Source organism: Suricata suricatta, chromosome 2 (assembly GCF_006229205.1).
Source record: "Suricata suricatta isolate VVHF042 chromosome 2, meerkat_22Aug2017_6uvM2_HiC, whole genome shotgun sequence".
In the NCBI taxonomy this organism is placed as follows: domain Eukaryota; kingdom Metazoa; phylum Chordata; class Mammalia; order Carnivora; family Herpestidae; genus Suricata; species Suricata suricatta.
This window is the reverse complement of record NC_043701.1, coordinates 123316507-123341069: the sequence shown is the minus strand read 5'-3', so window position 1 is coordinate 123341069 and position 24563 is coordinate 123316507. Positions and strand designations below refer to the sequence as shown.

The window sequence follows — 24563 nt, the reverse complement described above, 5'->3', positions numbered from 1 at the left end:
CCAAAGTGTTAACTAATTGAGTTATCAAGTTTCATACTTGGCGACAGAGAATGGCAGTGGAGGAGGGAGAGAGCTTCCCAGAACAAGTAAGCCTTTACAGTTTCCGAATGAAATGCATTTTCCTTATAGAAATGCTGCCTGGGCCTGAATAGTTGTGTCTTTTACAAAAATGTGTGTTGCCAGATAGGAAAGAGGCTAGCCTACATGCACCACGGATCGCCTGAGTTCAGTATGTGTAGGACAGTGGGATGTCCTTTCTGTTTTGCTCGGATCCAGACTCTAGGTACGTTTTTTTCTCTGATGTAATTTGGAGTGTGCTGGGCTCAGGCATGTCTGAAGAAGATGCTTAATGAAATGCAAAAAGACTTTGAGGAGTTTGGGTCTCGGAAGGACATAGTGGACCCAAGAATGTTCACACTTTTCTCAAGAGAAATGTGAGGGCTTTAAAACTCAGCTTTGTCTGGTTTATTAATTTATGAGGGGAAGTAGGGAATTTTACTGTTTGGAGGAAAACACTGTAGAGTTCTTAGAACTCATATCAGTGACAGATGGGGGATGGGATGTATTAGGAAGTTGGAAAATGTAATTTTTTTTGTTTCACTAGAATTGCCCATAGTATATCATCTCATTTAATAATGTTAAAGAATTAGCATAGTAAGCCATTATCCCCTTAAGGGATACTGGATGGGGAAAGGAGGTGAATACTTGCTTGATGTGTGTAAAATTTTGAATATTTGATTCTGAGGGATTCATAAAATACTATTTTGATTACGGCACAGTTTAAGATTTCATGAGATCTCTTCTTTCTATCTGTGTCTTTTCATTTAGCACCAATTTATCTACTTATGGGAACACACATATACTCATATTTGTACTTTCCTATTAATTTGACATATTAAATCTTGAGCACCAGATCATTATTTTGTGTGCAATACTTATGATGCCCAGAAGAAGACATCATAAAAATGAGCACATCGGTGCTAGTTCTCACACCAGGCAGGCAGACATGCAAATGGTTTTGAGAAAAGAACTGTCATTTCATAGTGTTACAAAAAGCAATTCAGATGACTCTCTAACAATTTTGAACCTTACTTTAGGTGGTTCAGTTTTAATCTTTGTATTCTTAGAGATAGGTTCACTTTTTAGCAAAAAATATTCTTTCATGCACTTTACTGAATATTCCTCTATTCTACAGTAGACATTTATGAAATTTTAATCTCAGTGAGCTTTTGCAAACATTCTATGTGCCTCAGAGAAAGGCCTTTTCAAATTAAAAGGTTCATAATAAAGATATAAATACTGTTCATGAATTTCAGATATTAGTGGTAATTTTCTAGTATACTGAGAGATGAGCCCTAAATATCATATTTTGTCACTCTAAAAATAATCAATTCACCCATCAAAAATTATGAGCTATATTGAAGGTTGAATTTCAGATGTACAATCTGTTCTATTAGTTATGGAACTGAAAACTTTACGTATAATCAGAATGACATTTGCTGATGACCCAGTGAGTCTTGGCTTTAAAAAATACTATTGCTAAGAAGTTTCAAACTAAGTGCAAATATAACAAATGTTAAAGCATGTACTTGAAAAGCTTTGGCCTCTAAGAATTGATGAGTTACTATTATTTTTTTAAATCTGAGATCCAAAAGGAAAGCTCAGATAAAAGCAGACCATCTTGTTTCTGCCTCGTGTCAGAATATATCAACTAAATGGTGAGAGCATTTGATCTCAGCCCATATGTGCAGCATTTTCTGTTTTGGTGGGCATGCTGTTTAAAAAATGTGTAATAAAATGACAGACTGAATTTGAAATTATCCTGCCCTAAGCAGTGACTCTGGAAGGGTACTGACCCGACACAGACACAGAAGTCCTGTCACATTAGAGAGTAGCATATACTATTGCTGTCCTGGGTTTAGTTGGACAATGAATAAGAATTATTCATCTCCTGGTTTTGCCTCTGACTTGAATGGAAGACTGAACAGTTTGTCTGCATGAGCTGAACTATGGACAAAATCCTTGCAGAGAGGGTATAGTAGATAATTATATTTTCACAAATGATCATTAATACTTCCTGCTACCTCTACTTGGCTTGTGGTTTCTGTAATACGGTTTAGAGATTTTCTACAGGATTGCTTAGTCTGTGTTTTGGGAGAAACTTTCCGTGATTTTACAACTTGTAATTGGGAAACATTTGCAGCACAGACCTTCTAGAAAGGTAGAGTGTATGTGCCTCTGTCAATTTTAGAAATTCTCATGGGTTGCTAATGAAGTCTTTATGGAAGAACTAGTTTTGCTATAAATGATTGATGAAAAGTTAACTCTTAAATAATAATCAAGCCCCATAAAAGCTAGACTCTGATATTGAGCAAAGCCCAAATTTAATACAATTTTAATGTGCATTTCAGAGGCAGCTAATGATAAGATCTTTTAAAAGCTGTGAATTATTTTTAAATTCTTTGAAGTTACTCTGTCATACCGAATAGAAGTTCTTGGTATCATTTCATTTTCTAGCTTCAACTCAGATGTGTTCTATATTGTATGTCTGATTTTCAGTAATGCATTAATAAATACATATTGAATCCATAATTTATTGTTGATGATTTTCACTTTAGGAGGCTTAGGGCAAGTGGGAAAATCCATATAGTCAAACTCAGGAAAGGAGTAATAATACCTGTCTTTTTACTGCTGAGACTATCTTTGCAGTTTCTTGTTTTAAAATGGAAACTTTTAGTTATGTAGTAAGTATAGTACTTAGTTACCAACTACATGTGCTTTCTTCTATGTGGTAATGTGAAGATACTACCTCTTCTCAGTTATAAATACATGTAATGATCAACCCTAAGCAACATTTATAAGATGGAAGAGAATTAAATATCTAAGTGTCCTGTCTTTTTAACAGTCACTCTCTTTGTAATACTTAGGCATTTATAGTCACAAAGTAAAAATATATTTGCCAATTCTTTATTCTAATGCAAATAATTGTGTTTTACTATAGTCCCCAAAATATTTGGTAAAGACTAGTATTAAGAATTAAATCATGTCTTCTAATTGGATAAGCATATTATTAGATTACACAACATAAACTTCAGAGCATATCGGACAAATACCTACAGCTACTAATTAATCATTTATTAAGCATATATATCTATAAAGAATTTAATTCTTTTATTTTAGGAGACTTTTTTTACTCTCACATGAAATACAGATCTAAGCAGACATTTAAGATAGATCCTCTTTTCCAAATAATAATTTTGGGAAGTAAATGCATTTTTTCTTGGTCAAGTGATACGTAAGCTGTGCAATTTATTTAAAATGTAGACGTCGGTAGTGTTAAACCTGCTTTGTAAAATCTGGGTGTGCGTCAGCTTTCAGTCTTGGATTCTTGATTATATTATAAACTAATTCAGCATCGATCTGATACATTATTGACATTATTATTCTGTTGTATTTTGAAAACACTTGTATCAATAAGATAAATTCTACCTTGAGTATTATAGCTTTTCAAACACAGACTGTGTCTTGATTATCTTTTGGTCTTCAGAATTGGGCATTTATTAAGCAGTCAATAGATATTTGTTAAGTTTTTTTTAACAAGCCCTTATCTCTGAAGAGTGTACCCTCTCATCAAGAGTAATTGCTCAAGAGTATTTTAAGCATCTCATCAATAGGGTATTTGAACTAAATTAAATTGAAAATAAATTGACATTATATAGCTGAAAAGAAACCAAAACTATTTAGTAAACTAGATTTAAAATAATGTTTGGCATTCTAGTCAGCACTTAGTCTTAAAATAAGACACACTATTTCTAAATGTTTAAATTATTTGAGACAGGAAAGTATACTACCTAACTTTTCACTTAGGTGACCAAAATTAGCCTTTTATTTGCAGTCTGGAATTTTCCCAGAATACAGGATTCATATCTATAATTGTGTTTACACAGTAATGACAAATTATCTATGAAGAATTTTCATGTTATCTTTCTGAGATGGCAGCACCACTTGCAATGAGATAGGTTGTTTATTTTCTACATGTCCTTTCCAAGAACGTTAAGTTGATGTTCTGGGGACAGTTATCTGCTGGAGAAGTGTAATAGTGTCATAGTATTTGGAGTATGTGGACATGGGCACTTGGAAAGAGCCTATGTAGGAAGAGGGCTGAAGTAAGGTGGTGTATAAGCAATAGATACGTATTTAACTGTTGGAAGAGTCCATAATTTTATTGGCAACATAGGCAGTAAATAGGTACAATTGGAGTAATCCTGGTCCGTACTTGCAAAAATAGCAGCACTGCACTTATTTACAATTTGTCTTCCTGCTCAAGCCTGTTGCCCAAATTATTCTGTTAGGAAGTAGTAGGCTTCAGTTGACAACTTTGCTGTAGACCAGCCAGTCTCAAAGTGTGGTCCCGAGACCATTCCAGAGTACCTATGAGGTCCTTCCTTTTCTAACTACATTATCTATGTAAGGCTGGATTCCCTTCACATACTTGAACCAAAACAACACATGGCCAAACACTGTATGCACCAGTAGATATGAAAATCTAAATATCTTCTATTGTCGAACATTAAAGAGATTTGCAAAAGTGTAAAACAATACCAGCCTTCTCATACTGTTTGTTTGTTTTGGAAAATGTGATTTTCTGTAAGGCAAATATTTTATGTTATGTAATATGTGTTGTTATTTTAAAATTATATATTTATTTTATAAATATATCATATTTATAAATTTTTATAAACATATAAAAATTCTCAGTTTTATGTTCTAATATGATAAGTAGCAATCATTATAATTCTCTTATTCAAAAGGTCTTTGGGGTTTTCGATATTATGTAAGAGCGTGAAGGGACACGGAGAGAAACTAGTTTGTGAGCCACTACTCTAGACAGAATGCAGTGTGAACCTTCTCTGGCCTGGATTGTATTCTTAGCTTAGTTGCTGGAAGTAGTGGTCAAATAAGGTCGAATTCATATATTCAGTCCCTGTGTGATCATTATGTGCACTTGACTCTCATGGTATTAATGATAGGCAAGGAAGCTAAAAAAATTAACAAGAAATGTTTAAGGTGATAATAATAAATAGTATTAATTAAAAGCCAACTGTATGCTGTATGCTAGGCCATTTCTAATTGCTTTGCATATATTGTTTCCCTTAGTCTTATCAAAGGCTGTTCATGTTCAATGTTACTGCTAGTCTCATTTTACATATGAGTAAACCAAGCTACAGTGTATTTAAGCCTCTTGTCCAAGGACACATAATTTGTAACTTGTAGAGACATGTTTTGAAGGGAGGCATTTAGGCTCCAGAGCTTGAACTCTGAAATCATCAAAGTATATTGACTTGCTCATGGAAAGTGATAGATTAGATCTAGCTACAAAAACTTAAAAAATACATACAGCAATCTAGCCCTGAGTTAGCACCTGCATCTTCATACATGAAAGGCAGCTTCTTAGAAATGAGTCTTTATTCCCATGATCCTTGCAGGGTGTCTTAGCTGTTTCATTATAAGTGGACATTTCAAAGTCACCCACCATGTTGTAACTACTTGTAACTGCTCATTCTAACAGTTACCTTAACTTTGGGATAATGTTGACTCATATATGTTAAACTTTAAGTAATAAAAGATAACATCCTTCTTTATATTTACCATGTGCTTTCTTTGTATTTTTTGAAGTTTTAAAAATTTATTTATTTTGAGCGAGAGCATACCTGTTTGTGCATGTGAGCAGTGGAGGGCAGAGACAGAGGTAAGAGAGAATCCTAAGCAGGCTCATGCTGTTCACACAGAGCCCCCACGCAGGGCTCGAAACCATGAGATCATGACCTAAACTGAAATCAAGAGTCGGACGCTTAACTCATCGAGCAACCCAGGTGCCCCTCATAGTACTTTTTTTTTAAAGACCCCTTTCACATCTGGACATTACTTGCTCCTTCTCTCTCCCTCTCTTCCATTTTATTGCATCCAACATTAAGATGTTACATCTTCTAATTACAAATCTTGTCCAGGAAAATGCAAATGCCATCTGGAAATTATTTATTATTCCCAAATCATTCTGTCTGTAAACCTACCCATCTATCTCTGACTTCACTAGTGACTTAAACTTATTTTAAAATATGGGGTTTTTTAACTCACTCAAATAAGAACTTATTTATCTTTATTTTCACCCAGGGGTTCTAAAATCCATTTGTTGATGATAGGCTTGGGTAGCAATGAAAAATTAAAATGGAAAGAGCAATAGCATTTTGGTCTATTGGAGTTATTAAGAGTCAGTATGAAATTGTGGTCTTCAACCCCCGCCCCCCAAAAGCAGATAGTTTCATTCCAGCTGCACCAGCTGGCACACAACATTTTAGGATGATAAATTCAAGAACCCTTCATCTCACTAGCTAATGCCTCTTCTCCCTCTGGTGCCATGGATCTCACCCTTCAATTCCTCAGGGCTTTTAACACCAGACCTCTAATTATCTGACCAGGAAGCTAAGTCCAATGTATTGTGATTTCCTGGCTGATTCCCACCATATAAGGTATATTTATGCAGTGGAAGAAACTATGTAGATTCACAATATTAAGTCTAACCACACTAAAAACCAAGCTCTTTATTTTCTAATCTCAGAAAGAAAAAGAAGAAAAGAAAAAAACTGTTGGGAAAATGTTCATCTATTCAAGTAAACACTTTCTCTTTTCTCTGATACCTCAACCAATTTTAGCTTATCACTGTTTTCAGTTGCTATATTTAAGATGTGAATAGTTCGCTGGATTAAATATTTTAGGACCCATGCCAATACCTCCTACATAATAAGGATCCTTAGGCATGAAGCCCTGTTCTGATTCATAACATACCAAATAAATGGAAAAATCCCAAACAGTTGATGTGTCTTATATAATCTACCATGTGTAAGGCCAGAAGTAGCTGCTGTGTATTTCCTAAGTGATAAGTAGCAGTATCTTCATATTACAAGGTGCATTTCTAAGGGACTCTGCAATTCTTTGTTGTTTAGCCAACCTGTGCAACAACTTGCTGCTTGTTTTAAATTATTTTTTAAGCTTGTTTGTTTGTTTGTTTGTTTAGTGGCAGAGAGGCAGAGAGAGGAGGAGAGAATCCCAAGCAGGTTCAGCAGTGTCAATGCAGAACCCAATGGCGAACTCGAACCCACAAACCTGAGTTGAAATCCAGAGTCAGACACTTACCCGACTGAGCCACCCAGGCCCCCCTTGCTGCTTGTTTTATAAAAAAAGGCACACACAGGCTCCCAGATTTCAACTGCATAATACTGCCCCAGTTGGGCTCAGAACAGTTTCATTTGATGTCTAAAGAGACAAAGCTGTCTGTTTCTAGCCCTCTTCATGTAGCATGGGTCACAATGTTTAGATGTAACACTGTGCCCCAGGGGATGCCTGGGATAACTATGTATGTAGGTAGTTACAAGATGAATGGTAGTTTGGGGAAAGGAAGGGGTGAACAAGCAGACTTTGGAGGTCCTACTCTTTATTGAATTCTGGCAGGAAAATCTTTAGCCAAGAACTTACACTAGTTCAAACCATAAAATTGTCAGTCACTTTCTTCTTGCTCTTGTACCATGAGGTATAGAGAGGAAGATAAAATCCAGGAATCCTGATTTCTGTTTTTAGCAATTTCCTAACTAGTTAAGCAAATCATATTTCTCTTTCCTTCTGTTTTCCTATTTGTACAAAAGAGATGATGCAGTCATCTATGACAAAAACCAAAATGTGTTAAAAAAAAAAAGTAGAAATGTACATGTTTTTTGGTAATATGAAGCAAAGCTATATATTAAGACTAAGATTTAGTCATTACTATATTGAATTTTTACTTTCCAGTTTACTAGTTCAGGGCTCCGTCTCTTGAGATTATTCAGGACATATTGTTGAGGTGAGTCAAAGGCACCTCCATAAGTTACCCTCCTGCTCTAACGATTATAAATGAAGACATGACGGGGTACAGGCCACCTGATCTGTCCAGGGATTGGAGAGCCAGATCGCTTAAGACAGCCACTGTCTCAGGTGAACAATGGAGTACAGATTATGCATCAAGTATTTTATAGGCAGCCTTGCTCCTGGGAGAGCACCGGAGAATTTCTTATAAGATGTGTTCATGTGGGAAATAATTGAGACAGATGAACTAGATGAAGCATAGCAAGAAAAGAGAAGGGATAACTGATAATGAGACAGTTTAAGACCCCAGTGTCTCTATATGCTTTTTTGTTCAGCGTTGGCCTTTTGCCTAACAAATGGAAAAGGCTTTCAGTCATATGTTTTGGAGAACCTGGCATCCACCAAACTTACACATTATAAGACAACATTAACTGCTGACTACTTTATGCAACCTTCAATTACATTCTTGTTTCAACTCATTGGGGAAAATAATTCTCTGAAATAAAAATGATTAAAATTTCCAAAAGAGCTCAAACTTCCTCATGTTAATATTTCATCTTTGTGGATTAAAGTGCGGGGGAGGAAATTCTCCAGGGCTGTGATATATTCTGAACTGTTGAGCACTGAGAGAGATATGGATAGACTTGTTTTTGTTTTTGTTTATTTCCCAAAGCAACGCATTTCCATTTCTCTTGGGCTTCTTCATCCCAAGAGATAAACCAGAAACATGTCCAAACACAGCAGAGATTTCAAACAAGCCTGCTAATGAATCCACCTGGAAAACATACATTTCAGAAATGATTTCTCTATGTCTGTCTTCCAGGTTTTTTTATTTATTTGGATCTCTATATTTCTGAATAACAAAAGATAAATATTTTATGAGTTTTGAGGTTAATGTGTCCCTGCTGTATAACCTTACTCGTCTGCAAGTAAAGACAAACTCTCCCTGTACTAAAATGTCTTTGAATGGAAGGAAATGAAGAGATCATGTTGTTTCACTTTAAACATCAAAAATATTTTGGATAAGGAGCTACACACCTCTTTCTACATCTTGTGTTAGGTACTCTGGCTAAAATGGAACTTTCATTAATACCTCTCCATTTGTGTTCATCAAGAACAAACCACATTATTTGCTATGAGAGTCCTTTTACATTGCACAATATCAGGGAGGAACCCACTTGTCATTTAAACCATTCTATCTATGCATTCGTGACATCATATATGCCATTTTGCCTAATATACAAGAGTGTTAGGACATAATTTATGTCCACAGCCCACTAAGATACCCTGCAAGTTCTGTAGCATAAGGAAAGTTTTTTAAATGAAAGTTTTAGGTCAAAGTGGTTTGAAATTCTGTCCCACACTACTACGAAACAGCACATTAGATTACTATATAGACCACATATTAGGACATACAAAACTCTCCTTCCCTGGTACAAAAAGTCTCGTATCCCTTGAGAGGTAGGTGAAATTAGCTCTTTGAAATCTTACTTTATTTGTGTTCCTAGAAAATTTCAGACAAACTCAAATAAATCCTGTTTTGCAGCTGAACATAATTGACTTCACTTTGAGAATTATTAGAGATACCCACTCACCAACAACACCTGAGGTGCTTTTTTCTTTCCTATGGGAAACATCTTTCTTCTGTATTTATTTTTATTTCTAATCAGTCTCCAGGAGAATTTTTAGGTCTCTGAATTCTCAGTGAGAAACGACACTGCAAGGGGCCTGGATTCTGGGTCTTTCTTTTGATGTAAGCCAGATCGTAGTGGACAGACTTGATGAGAGTGGGTTTTATCAGCCTGGCAAAGTAAATCCCTAAAAACACCGTCTTTATAAAAACAAAAGCCTGCCAGCACTATATTTATTTTTTTTAACTGGTTCCCAGTAGCCTCTACTTAAAGATAAAGATGGAAATGTGGTTTTGCCTTTAAGCTTTAGAAGGGCCGCAGTGTGCGACGCCCTGGCAGATCTGAAACGTGCACAGCAGGGCCTTGCTGGCAGATGCCCCAGTGGAAAGACGCTAACCATGCCTAACACGTGCTAGGGGACAGTGACCTCATTTTCAGGGATGAACTAAGGTTAGTTCCAAGCAAAGTCCTTACAAACAAAGTCAGCCTTGAGGCAATCGGAAGGAATCTGTGGAGGCAACCCTGTCCTTCTGGTGGTTTTGACAGAGATGATTACAAATAAAGATAGCCTTTAGAAGCATTTTCTTTATTGGTTAAGCCCTCATCCCTTCCCCCACTCCTCCCATTGCTGATTTATAGGTGGAAACCCACTGGTTTATTTCCAATAAATAGGTAGCAATTAAATAAAAAAGAACGAAATGTTAATAATTCAAGATCTTCCCTAACTAGAAGCATTCTAGTTTTTTTTCAAGCACTTGTCATACAAAAGACACTCACAAAAAATTCCCTTTTAGGATCTCCGTACCCCACCCCCCTCCCTAAACACAGTCCTAAAAAGGACTTATCTGCTAAGATAAAGACCTGATACCCCTGGGTAGGGGTGGGAGGAAAAACCAGTTCCCTACAGATTTGCTGTTGTTTGTTGGCAGGAGGCAGATTGTCGCATGAATGTCACAGTTGTTGTAGGTTGCGCAATTGGTTGCATTCTTTTGAAATTGGTCAGTAATTAGATCACTGTGCGAGATATCTATAAAACATCAGCACACAATATCATACTCTAAAATATCTGGAAACTTTGAGCGGGGACTATCTGAATGGCCATGTCTCTGAGTATAGGCTATGATTCTCCTCTAGTCTAGTGGGTAAAAAAAAAAAAAAAACCTTCTTTGTTACTGGCTTTCGCCTCCCACCCCCCCACATGCTTGGGTAGCACTGTGGCTTCATGTCTAATCTCAAAGCCTTAAATTTGGAAGAATGTGACTCTCAAGCTACTTTTTTCTATTGAACATTGTTTTATTCCACATAAATATACCAGTCTTGGATTTTGAGTTTTACAAAGCAGTTCCACTTATATTTCAAAACTAAAATTGACATTAAATCATGAATTAAGGAGCAATAGCATAGAGGGTTTTGGATTTTGATAAGCAGCCCCCATACTGTGCAAATCTCCTTCCTGATTGAGAATAATTTACAAATCTGTATTACTTTGTTCACAAAAAATTACTGCCTGATACTACCAAGGAAATCCTCCCATATTTAGTTCCTGAGTACAAAGGCTTGCTTCATATAGTGAATATTGAAGAGTAAAAGAGAAGGGTGAGAGGCAAATATGAAGGTCAAAATTTAAAAATCTTAACATTCTCTTCCATGAAATTAAAAATCTGTCAGCAGACCTTCAGAATGCCTCTCACATTGTTCCTTTCTTTTCCATCCCACCTGCTATCCCCCCAAATGATCCATATCATATACAGCCATATAGTTTCTTTTTTTTATTGCAGTGTAATTAACATATAATGTTACATTAGCTCAAGGTGTACACTATAGTGATTCAACAACTCTATACCTTATGCTATGCTCATACAATGGGATTACAATATCATTGACTGTATTTCCTTATTTACTTTTCACCTCCATGATTTATTTATTCCACAACTGAAAGTTTGTACCTCTTTTTCCCCTTTCTCTATTAGAGTCATCCCCTCCCCCGCCACCAGCTTCCCTCCAGCAACTACCAGTTTATTCTCTGTATTTAAGAGTCTGGTTTTTGTTTGTTTCCTTGTTCATTTGTTCTTTAGATGTTACAGATAAGTGAAATCATATGATAATTGTCTTTTTCTGTCATGTAGAGCTGTATTTTTCCTGTCACCGAATTCAGTGGTGTTCATGTCTGGTTGCACATTAGAATCATTTGAGCTGTGTTTATTAAAATGTCTCATCTCAGACCAATGGAACATCGGGGGTAAGGCCTGAGTGTCTGGTTTGTTTGCTTGTTTATTTGTGAACATCTTCCCCTGGAGATCCTTGAGGCATAATAAATTGACAACCAGTGACCTACAGCTCTTTTTGTCTCCATTTTCTCCTACATGAAGCTTCTGTCAATTAAGTGGGCTAAAACATAGATTTAAAAATTTCTTCCCACTCATCAAAACCCTGCACTGTCTCCTAATATCTTTGTGATGAAGTTAAATAAGATTTAAATGCCATTCCAAACCTCCTGTGAACCTCTCCTTTACCAATCTCTCTAGGGGTCTCCCCTTTTCAATAGGTTGTCTATTTGCCATTCCTGAAACTACCCCCATTTCCATATCTCTTCCCATTTTTCCTTCCTTCTTTTCTCCACTGACGGGTCCCCTCTAGAATTCCTGCCTCTCCTCTTAGCTGTTTTCCCAGCCATATTCAGTGTGCAGAAATGGCTCTTCTCAATAGCATCCATAGACTAAATCATCTTCCCCAGGTTCTTCTACCATAAATTCTCACCCCACCTGCTGTTGCCAGTCTGCACAGCTGGATTATAAGATCATTAAAAGCAATAACTGTGTCCTCAAGGTCAAGGCCAAGTAGATATTACTGCTTAACTGCCAGATATTGAACCCTGTATTGAATATGAACCCTTAATCCTCATGATGGAATAAACAACGTAATATTCACTTTGAGGATTTGTTTTACTAGTCTGAAGAGATATAATATTTATTCCTTGAAGACCCAGACTTGTGAATTCATGATCTACACAACCCCACAGTGAGGTTATGAATGTGGATTTATCTAAACAGGCTTATTTATTTTCTGATACGTCTGCATAGATATGCTGGTCAGCATTCACATTTAAATTAGTGCATCCAGTGTGAGTAAACAAAAAAATTGGTGCTCTTCCTGGGCCATATTTTCTGAGGTATGACCAGGCAACAGGTCTGTTAGATCTGGCTACCCGGATCATTCTTCTGGATGTTTTTATTAGAAGAAGTTTTATTAGAGGTATCTTAGAATCTTCTTTAATTAACTTCTTGAGAAGCAGAAAACAAGGTTAACCTTGTTGCCTTTTATGCAGCAAAATTCATATCAGTAATTATTTGGTTAATTAAAAATATGATTAATAACCAAGAACACTAAAATGTGCATATATTTGGTAAATATTTGATTGTTACCTTAAATCACATAAATGTACATCCATTTGTCCAATATGGATGTAAAAATGAAGTCTTTTCTCTGAATGTGGATCCCCCACTATAATTCTCATTGGCTTTCTATACCATAAATGCTCTTTCTAGGAGTCCCACTTTTCGGGTCTTGAAAGGAAAGCTAGAGATTAATGTAATCTGTGAAGTACTCTGAGTATAGAATTTTTCTGGATTTTTCCAATTTTGATTTTGCCCTTTACAAACCTCTCATTCTGATCTGATTCAGCAGGAATATTTTTAGGAACTTCTTTCTACTATGTCTTTCCAAATCATTTAATTTAGTTTTCATAAACATATTCTTTCTCTGCACTGTAAACTATAAAGTTTAAGTAATAATTAATTATGTAATTACAACAACCAGAACCACTGGTGTAAACATGATAGAAGAAAACCACAACTGACTACCAGTAGGAGTAAGAGTGTCTATTTGGGCATCATCCAGTGTTGGACAAAAGGGGTGAAAAGAACAATGACCACATTCCAGCAATATCTGGAAAGTTCTAGCAAAGTAGCTGTCACTCCGATGATTCTAAATAAACGTGGCTGCTCTTTTTCTCCTTCTTTACTCAAGGAATGTGAGTTCTTTTTCCTTGTTTATATTACTCAACATTTACCATAGAAGTGTTAGAAAGTCTGGAATAAGGGCAGAGTTCTAAGCCAAGGTCATCATGAATTCAAATCTTGCCTCTGCAAGTTTTTAGAAAACTGTCCTTGGACAAGTCATCTAACCTGACTTTCTGATCTATAAATAAAGATATATTTATACAGACTTCACAAACCTGTGAGAATGAATTTGGGGTGATCTACAGAAAATGCCCCACATGTTAGAAGTGTCTAATGATTGTTCGTTATGATACCCATGTTATTACATATTAGAGCACTTAAAGGCTTCCTGATTCATAAAGCACAACAGATTGCAGGCCTCACCTGCCTACACTTTCTGACAGCTGTCACTAAAGCAAATACATTGCTCCACAGGTGATCCCAGCAATCATCATAAAAATCAGGTGCTTTGCCTAAGGTGAATTAGGAAAGGTGAATTAGTAATCTCAGATTCATTGAGCATCACCCCTTTTATCTTCTCTTCAAGTGTGAAAGAACCCCTAAGTCTGTCACTACACTCTTACTTTTCTTTGGTGAAATGGAGAGACAACAAGAAAGAGCAGACTTTTTTGGTTCCTAATTAAGTTGCTGCAGGTTTTCGCTTTCTGTGGAATGATTAGAGCATTGAACTATGCAAGGGATCAGCATTTCTTGGTTCAGCATGTACTGCGATTCTGTTAGGTAGAACTCTCTCCTGAACAAGACAAGAACCTGCCTGAAAAGACCTTACAGTCTATCTTGATAGACTAACTGGCACCTGAGCAAAACAGACCACGTGCTGTAGGAGTCCAGAGGTGGGGGTGGGGGTGGGGGTGGGGAGAGTATATCTGGTATTTGGGAGGAAAATTGCACAGATGAAGTGATAGTTGAACTGGTCCTAGGACTTAGTTGTTAGACCTGTTGATGGGGGAGGGGGAGTGAGGGCTATTAGTCAGCATTGTTGCAGAGAAATGTCCTGGGGGACATCACGGTGACAAGAAATTATGGGACCTGTCTAGAAGTAATAAGTCTGAGAAATGAAAAGCTGTCTAGATTGCCTTCAAGATCAGTATTTGTGTCTTTAGTTCGAGCCGGAAGTGTTTGTTTGGGTCAGGATTTAAAGGGCCAAGGAGGCTATGACATAGCAATTGAATACTATGATTTAAAAGTAGAAGAAGATATGGGGTGTATATATATATATACACCTATATATATATATATGCGCACAATGGAGTACTACATGGCAATGAGAAAGAGTGAAATATGGCCATTTGTAGCAAAGTGGATGGACCTCAAGGGTGTCCTGCTAAGCGAAATAAGTCAGGCAGAGAAGGACAGATACCATGTTTGCACTCATAGGTCTAACAGGAGAGACCTAACAGAGGACCATAGGGAGGGGAAGGGGGAAAGAGAGTTGGGGAGAGAGAGGGATGCAAATCATGAGAGACTACTGAATACTGAAAAGGAACCAAAGGCTGAAGGGAGAGGGGAAGGTGGAGGGGGTAATGGTCATGGAGGGGGGCACTTGTGGGAAGCAGCACTGGGTGTTATATGGAAACCAATTTGACAATAAACTACTATAAAAAAATAAAATAAAAGTAGAAACATTTTTTTTACAAATGAAGCCTGCCATCAAACATCAACATATAAAGCAGATAACCGTGTATCTACTTAGAGTGAAGCTGCAAATAGGCATAAGGAAATCAACTTACTCCACCTCACTCTTGATCTTAGTATTTTTGTCTTCTAGGGCTCCATAGAACCACTGCTATTGAAGAAGGAGCCTGGGCTTTTATCAAACAGTTATGGCCTTCAGTCCTTGCTGCTTACTTCTTAGCTGCGTGACTTTGGGCAAGCCACTTCCTTTCACGAAACTCAAATTTTCACATCTGCAATGCAGGTTCCTATCTCGATTGAATTTTTAAGAAATAAACATAAACAGTGCATGTGTAAAAATAACATCTGTAAAATGCTTAGTGAAGCTCCTGACCTATAGCAGGCATTCACTAAGTTGCAGTTACTAGTTTGTCATGATTTTCTCAGAACCCTCAAGTGGCTCCTCAGTGAGCTCCTGAACAGCGTTCAGTGCTTCTGGAATCTTCAACTAGGGATAGTGTACTGGCTACAATTTCCTGGAGGTTTTTAGAATGATCTGAGCATCACATGGCTGGGGCCTAAACTAGACAATCAGGCAATCAGGCAATGAATGGAACAAAAATGAAAAGTTTAAGCTTATTTCCAACTGTAGGGAAAGCTAAAATGTTTGGATAATGATAAAAATAAGTCCTTTGAGGTGCACTTGTAAACTGGCACAAAAGTAAGGGATATGTAGAGGTAAAAATGACATAAAAGCAAAACGTTGTCTACGGGCCCTAGACACAGGGCCCGGGAGACAAAGCCTAGAACATGCCCCAAGTGTGCAGTCTTATCAGAGATCCCCTAATAAACTGGACCCCAAAGGGGTTGGCTCTCAATACAGGGGTGGACAGGAAAACCCACCACATAAAAAGAGTAGCAAATGCGTGTCTGTCTCAATTTGTCACCAGCTGGAAAGAAAAAAAACGTCTTCCGTGAAAATTTGTAACCACAAGGAATCCCTCATATCCATACCAGTTTGAAGTCTAAATTTATCTGTGTAGTCTTTAAAACAAAAAAAAAAACAAAACCCTCAAGGCAAGCATTTATTTTAAAAATAATCTTGGGTTAATCATGCTTCTAGGCAACTGTAAGAAGCAATGTTAAATTCATCTTTGGAGTATGGCACAGTTAACCCAGGCCTTTGAAGGAATTCCCAATGATTAATTTCTAAGGAATATGAAATCATGATCAATAATCACAAACCACAGAAAGTGTAACCTGGTATAATCACTTTGAAAAACAACTTGCCGTTCATTAGTAAAGTTGCATTAACACATACCACAGCATTTACAATCGTAGGTATATACCCTAAAAATCCTTGTCTGTTTGCACCAGGACTAGGGCCAGAATGTTCATGACAGCCCAATTCATAGTAGACTCAAACTGGAAACAACTCAAACATTTATCAACTCCACAGTGGATAAATAGATTGTGTTAAAATCACATAATGGAATCTTCTGAGCTGCAGTGAGAAATCGACTACAGTTATACATGTCAGCGTGGATGACTCTAAGAAATAACAACATTAGACAAAGGAAGCATGTCACAGAAGAATCCATAATGTATGATTCCACTTATAGAGAATGCAAAGACAGTCAAGTACATAATATTTAGGTTAAGGAAGTTTACATAGATGTTGAGAATGATTAACTAGAACAGAGGGTGCCTTTGGAGAGCCAGTCAAAGAAGGGCTCATTGGAAGTCTAGGGAGCCCCTTGTGACTTTCATTCTTGAGTTTACTGGGTGAGCAGCTGTTTCTTCTATTATTTTTCTTTAAGCTGTTCATATATGCTTCAGGCATTCTTTTGTATGTTTGATATACATTATGATAAATGTTTTTTAAAGGAAGATGAAAACTGTAAATGCCCCTGGAGGCAAAATATTTGATAAGAACACACATCATTTTCTGGAAGAGAGTTTGAGGGAAAGAATAAAGAAGAAATAAGTAATCAAAGATTCACACCTCTCATCACACTCACATACACACAAACATGATCTGTAGTTTTGTGTGGTGACAAATGTTAACTAAAATTATTGTGATGATATTTTACAATATATGCAAATATCAAGTCAGTACGTTGTGTGCCTGAAAGTAATATGATGTTATATGTCAATTATACCTCAACCAAAAAGGAAAAAAAATGCACACCAAAGTTGTATGCCTGAGTGGCTAGGAAATCTTGGGGACTTTAAATCAAAATAAGAAAGTCAAAGGCATTTGTGATTCACATCTCTAACATTAGTACGTAGGTGCTGCAGCAGAAATGTTTGTTGCTGCAGTGAAGGTCAGGGGATTGCGGGACATGGAAGTGGAAATGTTTGGGATCTAATGGGTGCAATATACACGCAGAATGTTAAGCTTCCAGAGAGTGGTGGAAACCACAGTAGTGATGAGGTCCCTTTGGGAATGAGCACAGGAAGGCAAGAAATATGGGTTCTGAAAATAGAAAACACCCACTTTTTAGTGATGGGTTGGGACAGTGAGGAACAAAAAAGAGTAAACAAAGACATGAAGGAAACTAAAGGGAAGACATTGAAGAAAGAAATAGGGGTCAGTACTGGCATTAAGAAAGGACAGAGCTAACATTTAAGTAATAGGATTCGATGATTGGAAGGTCATCAGTGATTTTGTACAGAGAGGTTTGACTGATGGACGAGATAAGCCATATTGCCAAGAATTCAAATATGAATTAGTGTTAAGGATATAGAAGCAGTAAGACTAACCCAGACCAATCCTTGAAAATGTTTGATGCTCACAGGGTGATTTTAAAATAAAGTGATAATCATTTATTGAGTACTTACTAAACACTTACACTAAGCACCTTATATAATCAAGCTAATTTCATTCTGATACTAGATTATGTTATGCCCATTTGACAGCTGAGAAAATGGAGGCACACATAAGTTAAGAAGCTTGCCAAAGTTACTTACTAAAACTGACCACTAATAAGTAGAGTAGCTGGGATGCAGACTAACAACAATAGAGAAATAAAGGAGATCATCATTTGCAGGAAGTGCTAGATAGAAACATTGGGGGGATGAGTTTTTTGCTTTGTTTTTGTTTTAAGTTATTTAAGAAAAACCTGAGTATGTTGGTAAGCAGAGGGCAAGACACAAGTACAGAAAAGAACCCTGAAGCTTACAGAAAGGATGATCTTACCCACCATCCCAGATATTTGGGAAGACAAGATGAAAGAGAAAGATTCAAGAATTGGTAGATCAGGTATTAACAGTTCTCAGACATTGCTCTCTGAGGTTTAGAAGCAATGGAGCTGCTCCATTGCATACTCACTGAGCCTCCCCAATCTACATATCTTTTGCCAGTCCACTATTAGCCTGATCTTGAGCCTTGAACTAAACTCATTGAAGGAATTGTGGTCTAGAGAGGATGTCCTGAAAGTACTTACATAGTTAATTTAATGGTTGGATGGACTGATGGATGGATGGAAGATGAATGAATGAACCAAGAGTTCCCAAGCATAAACTATCAAGCAAACATTTATTAAACCCCTTCTCAAACTAGTGATTAATAGCCTAGATGCTAGAGTCAGACTGTCTGGGGTTATATTTCTGCCACTCCTAAGCTTTGTGTCCCTGGGAAAGTCATTCATCCTTTCTAGAGCTCAGTTTCCTTGTCTATAAAATGGAGCTACAGCGGCGCCTGGGTGGCTCAGTTGGTTAAGCATCCTACTTCAGCTCAGGTCATGATCTCACAGTCCATGGGTTCGAGCCCCGTGTTGGGCTATGTGCTGATGGCTCAGAGCCTGGAGCCTGCTCAGATTCTGTGTCTCCCTCTCTCTCTGCCCCTCCCCTGCTCACTCTCTGCTCTGTCTCTCAAAATAAAATAAAGACATTTTAAAAAATGGAGCTAGTAATAGTTCTTATTTGCATTAGTTGCCTAGGGCTGTCATAACAAACCACCACAACCTTGGTGGCTTACAGCAATAGAACTTACTCACTCATAGTTCTGGAGGCCAAAAGTCCAAAATCAAGGTGTCCACAAGGCCACACTTCCTCCAAAGTCTCAAGTGGATAATTCTTCTTTGTGTCTTCCAACTTCTGGCTTTCTTCTTTTTTTTTTTTTTTTTTTTTTTTACCTATTTTTGTTAATGTTTCCTTATATTTGAGAGAGAGAGAGAGAGAGAGAAGGCACGTGAGTGGGGGGTTGAGGGGGAGAGAGAGGGTTGGCAGAAAGAGAGACAGAGACCAAATCTTCAGAAGACCCCAGGCTCTGAGCTGTCAGTACAGAGCCTGATGCAGAGCTCGAACTCATGAACCATGAGATCATGACCAGAATTGAAGTCAGACACTTAACCAACTGAGCCAACCAGGTGCCCCACCTAAAATTCTTTATCTTGTGTCAACTTAACTCGTCTCTTCCTGCATCTTTACATGTTCTTTCTTATGTGTCTAGTCTTTTTTTTTTTTGAGATATAGATGGCATAAAATTATATTAGTGTGAGGTGTACAATGTAATGATTTTATATTTACATACTCTCTCTTCTTCTAAAACCATCAGTCATTGGATTTAGGGCCCATTAGAATCCAGTCTGACCTCATCTTAACTAATTATATGTGCTAAGATCCTATGTCCAAATAATGCCATCTTCTGGGGTTCCAAGTGGACATGAATCTTGGGGAGACACAACCCACTATACTACTTCATGGAAATATTATAAAGACTAAACTAATATAAGGACTAATGCAACTATTACATGCTATAGTAAGTGACAACTATAATGAAGTTAATATAAGTACTTGTAATAGTGTCTAGCATAGAGTGAGAGGTATGAGGATTAGTTTATTACTGAGGTTGGCACTCAAGAAATGCTTATTCATTCCACTAACTGCTTTCTGCTGAATAATATCAATATTCCAGCATAGGTGGAAATGCTGAGTTATTAGATTAATCCATAATAATGCTTGGCTCTATCCTTGAAGCTATTTCCTTGAAAAACACACGTGGTTCATATTTCTCTCCTGTCTAGTAAAATGACTAAGTAGACAAGACATGAAATGTTGATGAAAGGCATTATTGTTTTCCAGAGTCTGCCTTCAGATTTTGATCATCTAGGGGAAAAAAGTGCTGACTGACCTGCTTCTATTCATTTTGTGCCAACTGACTTACTAGGCAATGATCTCCGCTGTGTGACTTCTCACGTGGCAGAGCTCACCTTCTCGTGAGACCTGATTTCATTCCACATGGCTTTGTCTGCACCTGGCTTTAAGGGGCACTGTGTTGATGGCACGCTTAAGACTAAAAGCCAGGCTGTAGTCTGTGTGGAGGAACTCCCAAGTTTTTGATGAAATGATAGCTAAGAGACACAACACATTGATATTGAGCCAAATACAAAATATTATATATTTTTAGCATTAAGAAGATAAAAAGCATAATATAGATACTACAGATAGAATTTGAAAAAAAATTGGGAAGAATCCATTATTTACCCCGCCACTTAAAAAACATGATTGGTAAAGTGTAAGACTGAGGTGAAAGCGAGCCTTCATCTGCACCAGTCTTGTTTCGCTCCCCTCTGTTTCGATGTCAGCATTGACTAGTGCCCCATCGGTGTTCAGCGAGCATTTGTGAAAGGAATACACAGCTGCATTGTTTGCAGGCGGTTGAGAAAAAAAGGAGGCTCTTCCTGGTTCTCTTTCTGAAGGCAGGAATAACCACACTCTCTACGTTGTCACTTTTTTTCAAGGCAGATTTCATTTTCCTCCTCTTGTTTTTCTTTGTATTTTCCTCCCTGTTTATCTCTCATTCTTCTTCTTTGAAGTCTAAAGTAGGTGATTGTTCTGTATCCGTGTGTTAAGCATGCCTGTGAGTAACAGAGGACTGAGAAAAGTGAAGAAAATAAATTTTTATTTCTTCTCTTTTTCTTTAAAGTTCTCAGGTGGTAAGTTAGCTACCTTAAAGAATTATTCACCAGGGTCACTGGGTGAAACAGATACAGTGAAAGTATTCACTGGAAAACTTCTAATCATTTCTCTACTGCTCATGGATTCATGTTCTTAAACATGAATCCATGAGCAGGGTTGGCAATCCAAAACCACGTGAAATCAGTGTACAAATTAGGTATGCACGTGCAGGTTTGATGTGTATATGCAGATTTGGTGTATGTGTGCATATATGTGCAATTGTTGAAGGAAAATAATTTCTTTGTAACTATTGTTAATCTCAAAAGAATCTGAACTCCAAATAGGTAGAGAAGCAGTGTATTAGAAAATTTGTTTTATATTGTTGTATTTTGTTTTGCTTTAGAGATTCTGGTGAGAAAATTTTAGAGAGAAAAATGGACAGTATATATAGTTGTCAAAACTTTTCAGATGTGGAGTCAACTCACAAGTTGCCTTGAATTATGATACCTCTGTTTGAACTTCTTTAGTGGCTGTTTTTTGCACTCAGAGTCAGAACTGGGGATGCTTAACTCACAGTCGTTATCTCTGGCAGTTGAAATATCCAATACTGATGTCATTTGTTCCCAGAACAGCCTCAGAGCCCTTCTGGGCAAATTCACTGATAAGTCATTGAGCAGGCACAAAGAAGATGATGTTTTATGGTACAATGCGCCATCCTCAAATAGCTAATTTATTTCTAACAGAACTTTAAACCAGAAAACCCACCCCCCTCCCAAACCATTCAAAGTAGCAAGCCTCTTTAAAAACTGTATCTTATTTTTCTTAAAATTCCTGGAAACTTTGGTTTGTCCCTTGTCTAATTTGAAGCTGTATCTCTTACACTTCTCTTACTTGATCTTCTGCTCTGATTAAATGATTTGCATGCTTGACTCACCTCCCAATTTTATTTTAGCCAATAGCTACATGTGTTCCCAGATGCCCAACTCAATGGCTTAGTTTATCGTCTCTGGCAGTCAGCTTTGTATTCTAGCAGGTTCTCCATTTAAATGGCTGCTGCTGCTGTGAATAAAACTTCCTGTATTGTTGCAGGCAGTATTTTAATTAATATAATTATTTCCATACAATTTACCTATTTATTGATTATTCATTCACAAAACCATTTTTAGGCACCTGCTCTGTGCCAGGATGCTTCTAATTGCGGGGGAAACAGAAAGATGAATATTATACATATAGATCAAGGCATGTGGTGACTCAGGCAGGCCTACAATCTGTAAGTAACAAAAAGGTTTTCTCTTTATTTAGAGCAGTGTTTCTCAGCTGGGGAAATCCCTCCTCCCCAACTGCCAAGGGAAATTTGGCAAATCAGGATATTTTTTTAGTTGTCACAAATAGGTGAGAGTTGGTAGAGGCCAAGGATGCTAGTAAACATTGACACCAAACAGGACCATCTCCCACATCAAAGAATTCCCTGGATCAAAATGCCAGTAGGGGTGCCAGGTTGGCTGAGTTGGTAGAGCATGCAACTCTTGATCTTGGAGTTGTAGGTTCGAGCCCCATGTTGTATGTAGAGATTACATAAAATAAAATAACATCTTTCTTAAAATATTTCAATAGTGCTGAGATTGGGAAGGCATGATCTAGACAAAGCAATACTTCAGAGAGAGGCATACTACTATAAATGAGGAAGGTGGACACCATAGAAATGGTGACCTCTCCTTTGAAGACCTGAGCAAATCGAATCCTAACTAAATTGACCCATACCAGAACCAAAGACTCTTCTGAGAATGGGATTTCCTTCATCACAATTACCTTTCCAAGGATGAAGTAGCACTCCTCAAAAATTGGCATCTCCCTGGCTTTCCACATGTCTACCCCCCTGATCAAGGGTGCCTATGCTTGTTTTTAAGGAACTTACAATTTAGGGAGGAAGAAGGACAGGTATACCAAAAACGTTAATGCTGGGTGAGAAATACCAAGAGGGCTCAATGAAATTCATGCTTTGGGAGCACTGCAAAATTAATCTCTGCCCAGGAGGTCTGGGAAGGTTTTCCAGATGAGGTGGCCTGTGAAGAGCGGCTTTGAAGGTATTTGCCAAACGGCTGAAAGAAGACAATTCCTCTGTTATTTAAGCCATTCGCTGCCTGATTGCATCGATAATGAATGATAAGATGTTTTTTGGCTACCCTTTCGGGAAAACCTGCTTCTGTGTTGTTCTACACTGATCAAGACTCCTTTACAAATTGAGCAGACCTAACTTTGAAGTCTATCCTCTCACTGCCTTCTTTCCATTAAAGATTTCACTGGTATAAATGGTTTCAACCCCACAATCAGAATACTAGTGTTTCGCAGAAAGGCAGTTGTAATTAGTTCAGTGAATGAGTTAAAGATTTGGTTTTTGTTGTTTTTCAGTTTATATGTATTTATTTATTTGCTCCTGCTAATGTTCCTAATAGAGTTTTCTTAGGTAGTGGCCTTAGTTTGCTTGAAAATATATGGAAAGTATTCTTCACAATTTGTATAGACATTTATAAATGCTTTTCAGATACATTCTATGTTCTAACACGTGGCTTTGTGCTGTAGGAAAATCCAAGACAGCTTCCTACAAATTCCTGTTAAACTAGTATAACAACATTGAATATATTTGTCAACCTATGAATTGAAAAATTGATTGAGATAAATATGAAAGAATGGAACAGATGTTAAATTTCTGTAAAATAGAATAGTGAGATTTACATAATGAAACCACCAGGATTTCTCTTGACTCTCTAGGAATTGTATATTGATTTAAGGCTCCTACATGTTATGTTTATGGGAAATTTTCTTTTTCAGTTCAGGATCAGTTATGACATCACACAAGGGGTAACTTTGTATACTTGAAACTAACTTTTTAAGGATTTCTCCTTTTCCTGGTGACTTTACAAAGACCTTTTAGAATATTTTCATGTTAGAAACATAGTAGTTTAATTTAAAAATATTGTTCTTAAATATCTTATTAGAAATGCAATAGTTCAATTTAAAAATATTGATTTTAAAAATCTTTTTAGTTTGGACTATAAGCTGAATTGTTCTAACATGTATGTGAATTTCATTTTTCATCAAAATGTTTTTTTCTTTTAGTCTGATGCCAATGCCAGTTACTTAAGAGCAGCTCGAGCTGGACACCTTGAAAAGGCCCTTGACTACATAAAAAATGGGGTTGACATCAATATTTGCAATCAGGTTAGTTGCAGTTATTGTTGCTGTTTAATTTTTAGTTAAGATTTTAAAAATTCAGTCTATTAACTCCTTGAATCTTGCATTAGTTTTACCAAAACTTTCTCTTTTTTGCCCTTTTTTTCCTGGTTAAATGTCATCGATTTTCAAATTATTCTGCTTTGTTAAAGGAGCAATCAGAAATGTCAGTATGCATTCCTTAAGAATGGCTAAAATTTAGTACATAATAATACCAGAAAAACTTGCCTAATTTTCAAGTACAGTTATTCCTAATTCAATATTCTATACT

At 37.0% G+C, this 24563-nt stretch overlaps 1 protein-coding gene across 1 annotated transcript in view; it reads left to right on the top strand.

Annotated features, from left to right (window-relative positions):
• The window catches only part of ANK3 (ankyrin 3), a 329784-nt gene that overhangs the window by 78802 nt on the left and 226419 nt on the right, over window positions 1–24563 (top strand). The window contains exon 2 of the mRNA XM_029931727.1: window positions 24179–24280. Coding sequence (XP_029787587.1) covers window positions 24179–24280 — 102 coding nt within the window. The remainder of the gene's footprint in view (window positions 1–24178; window positions 24281–24563) is intronic.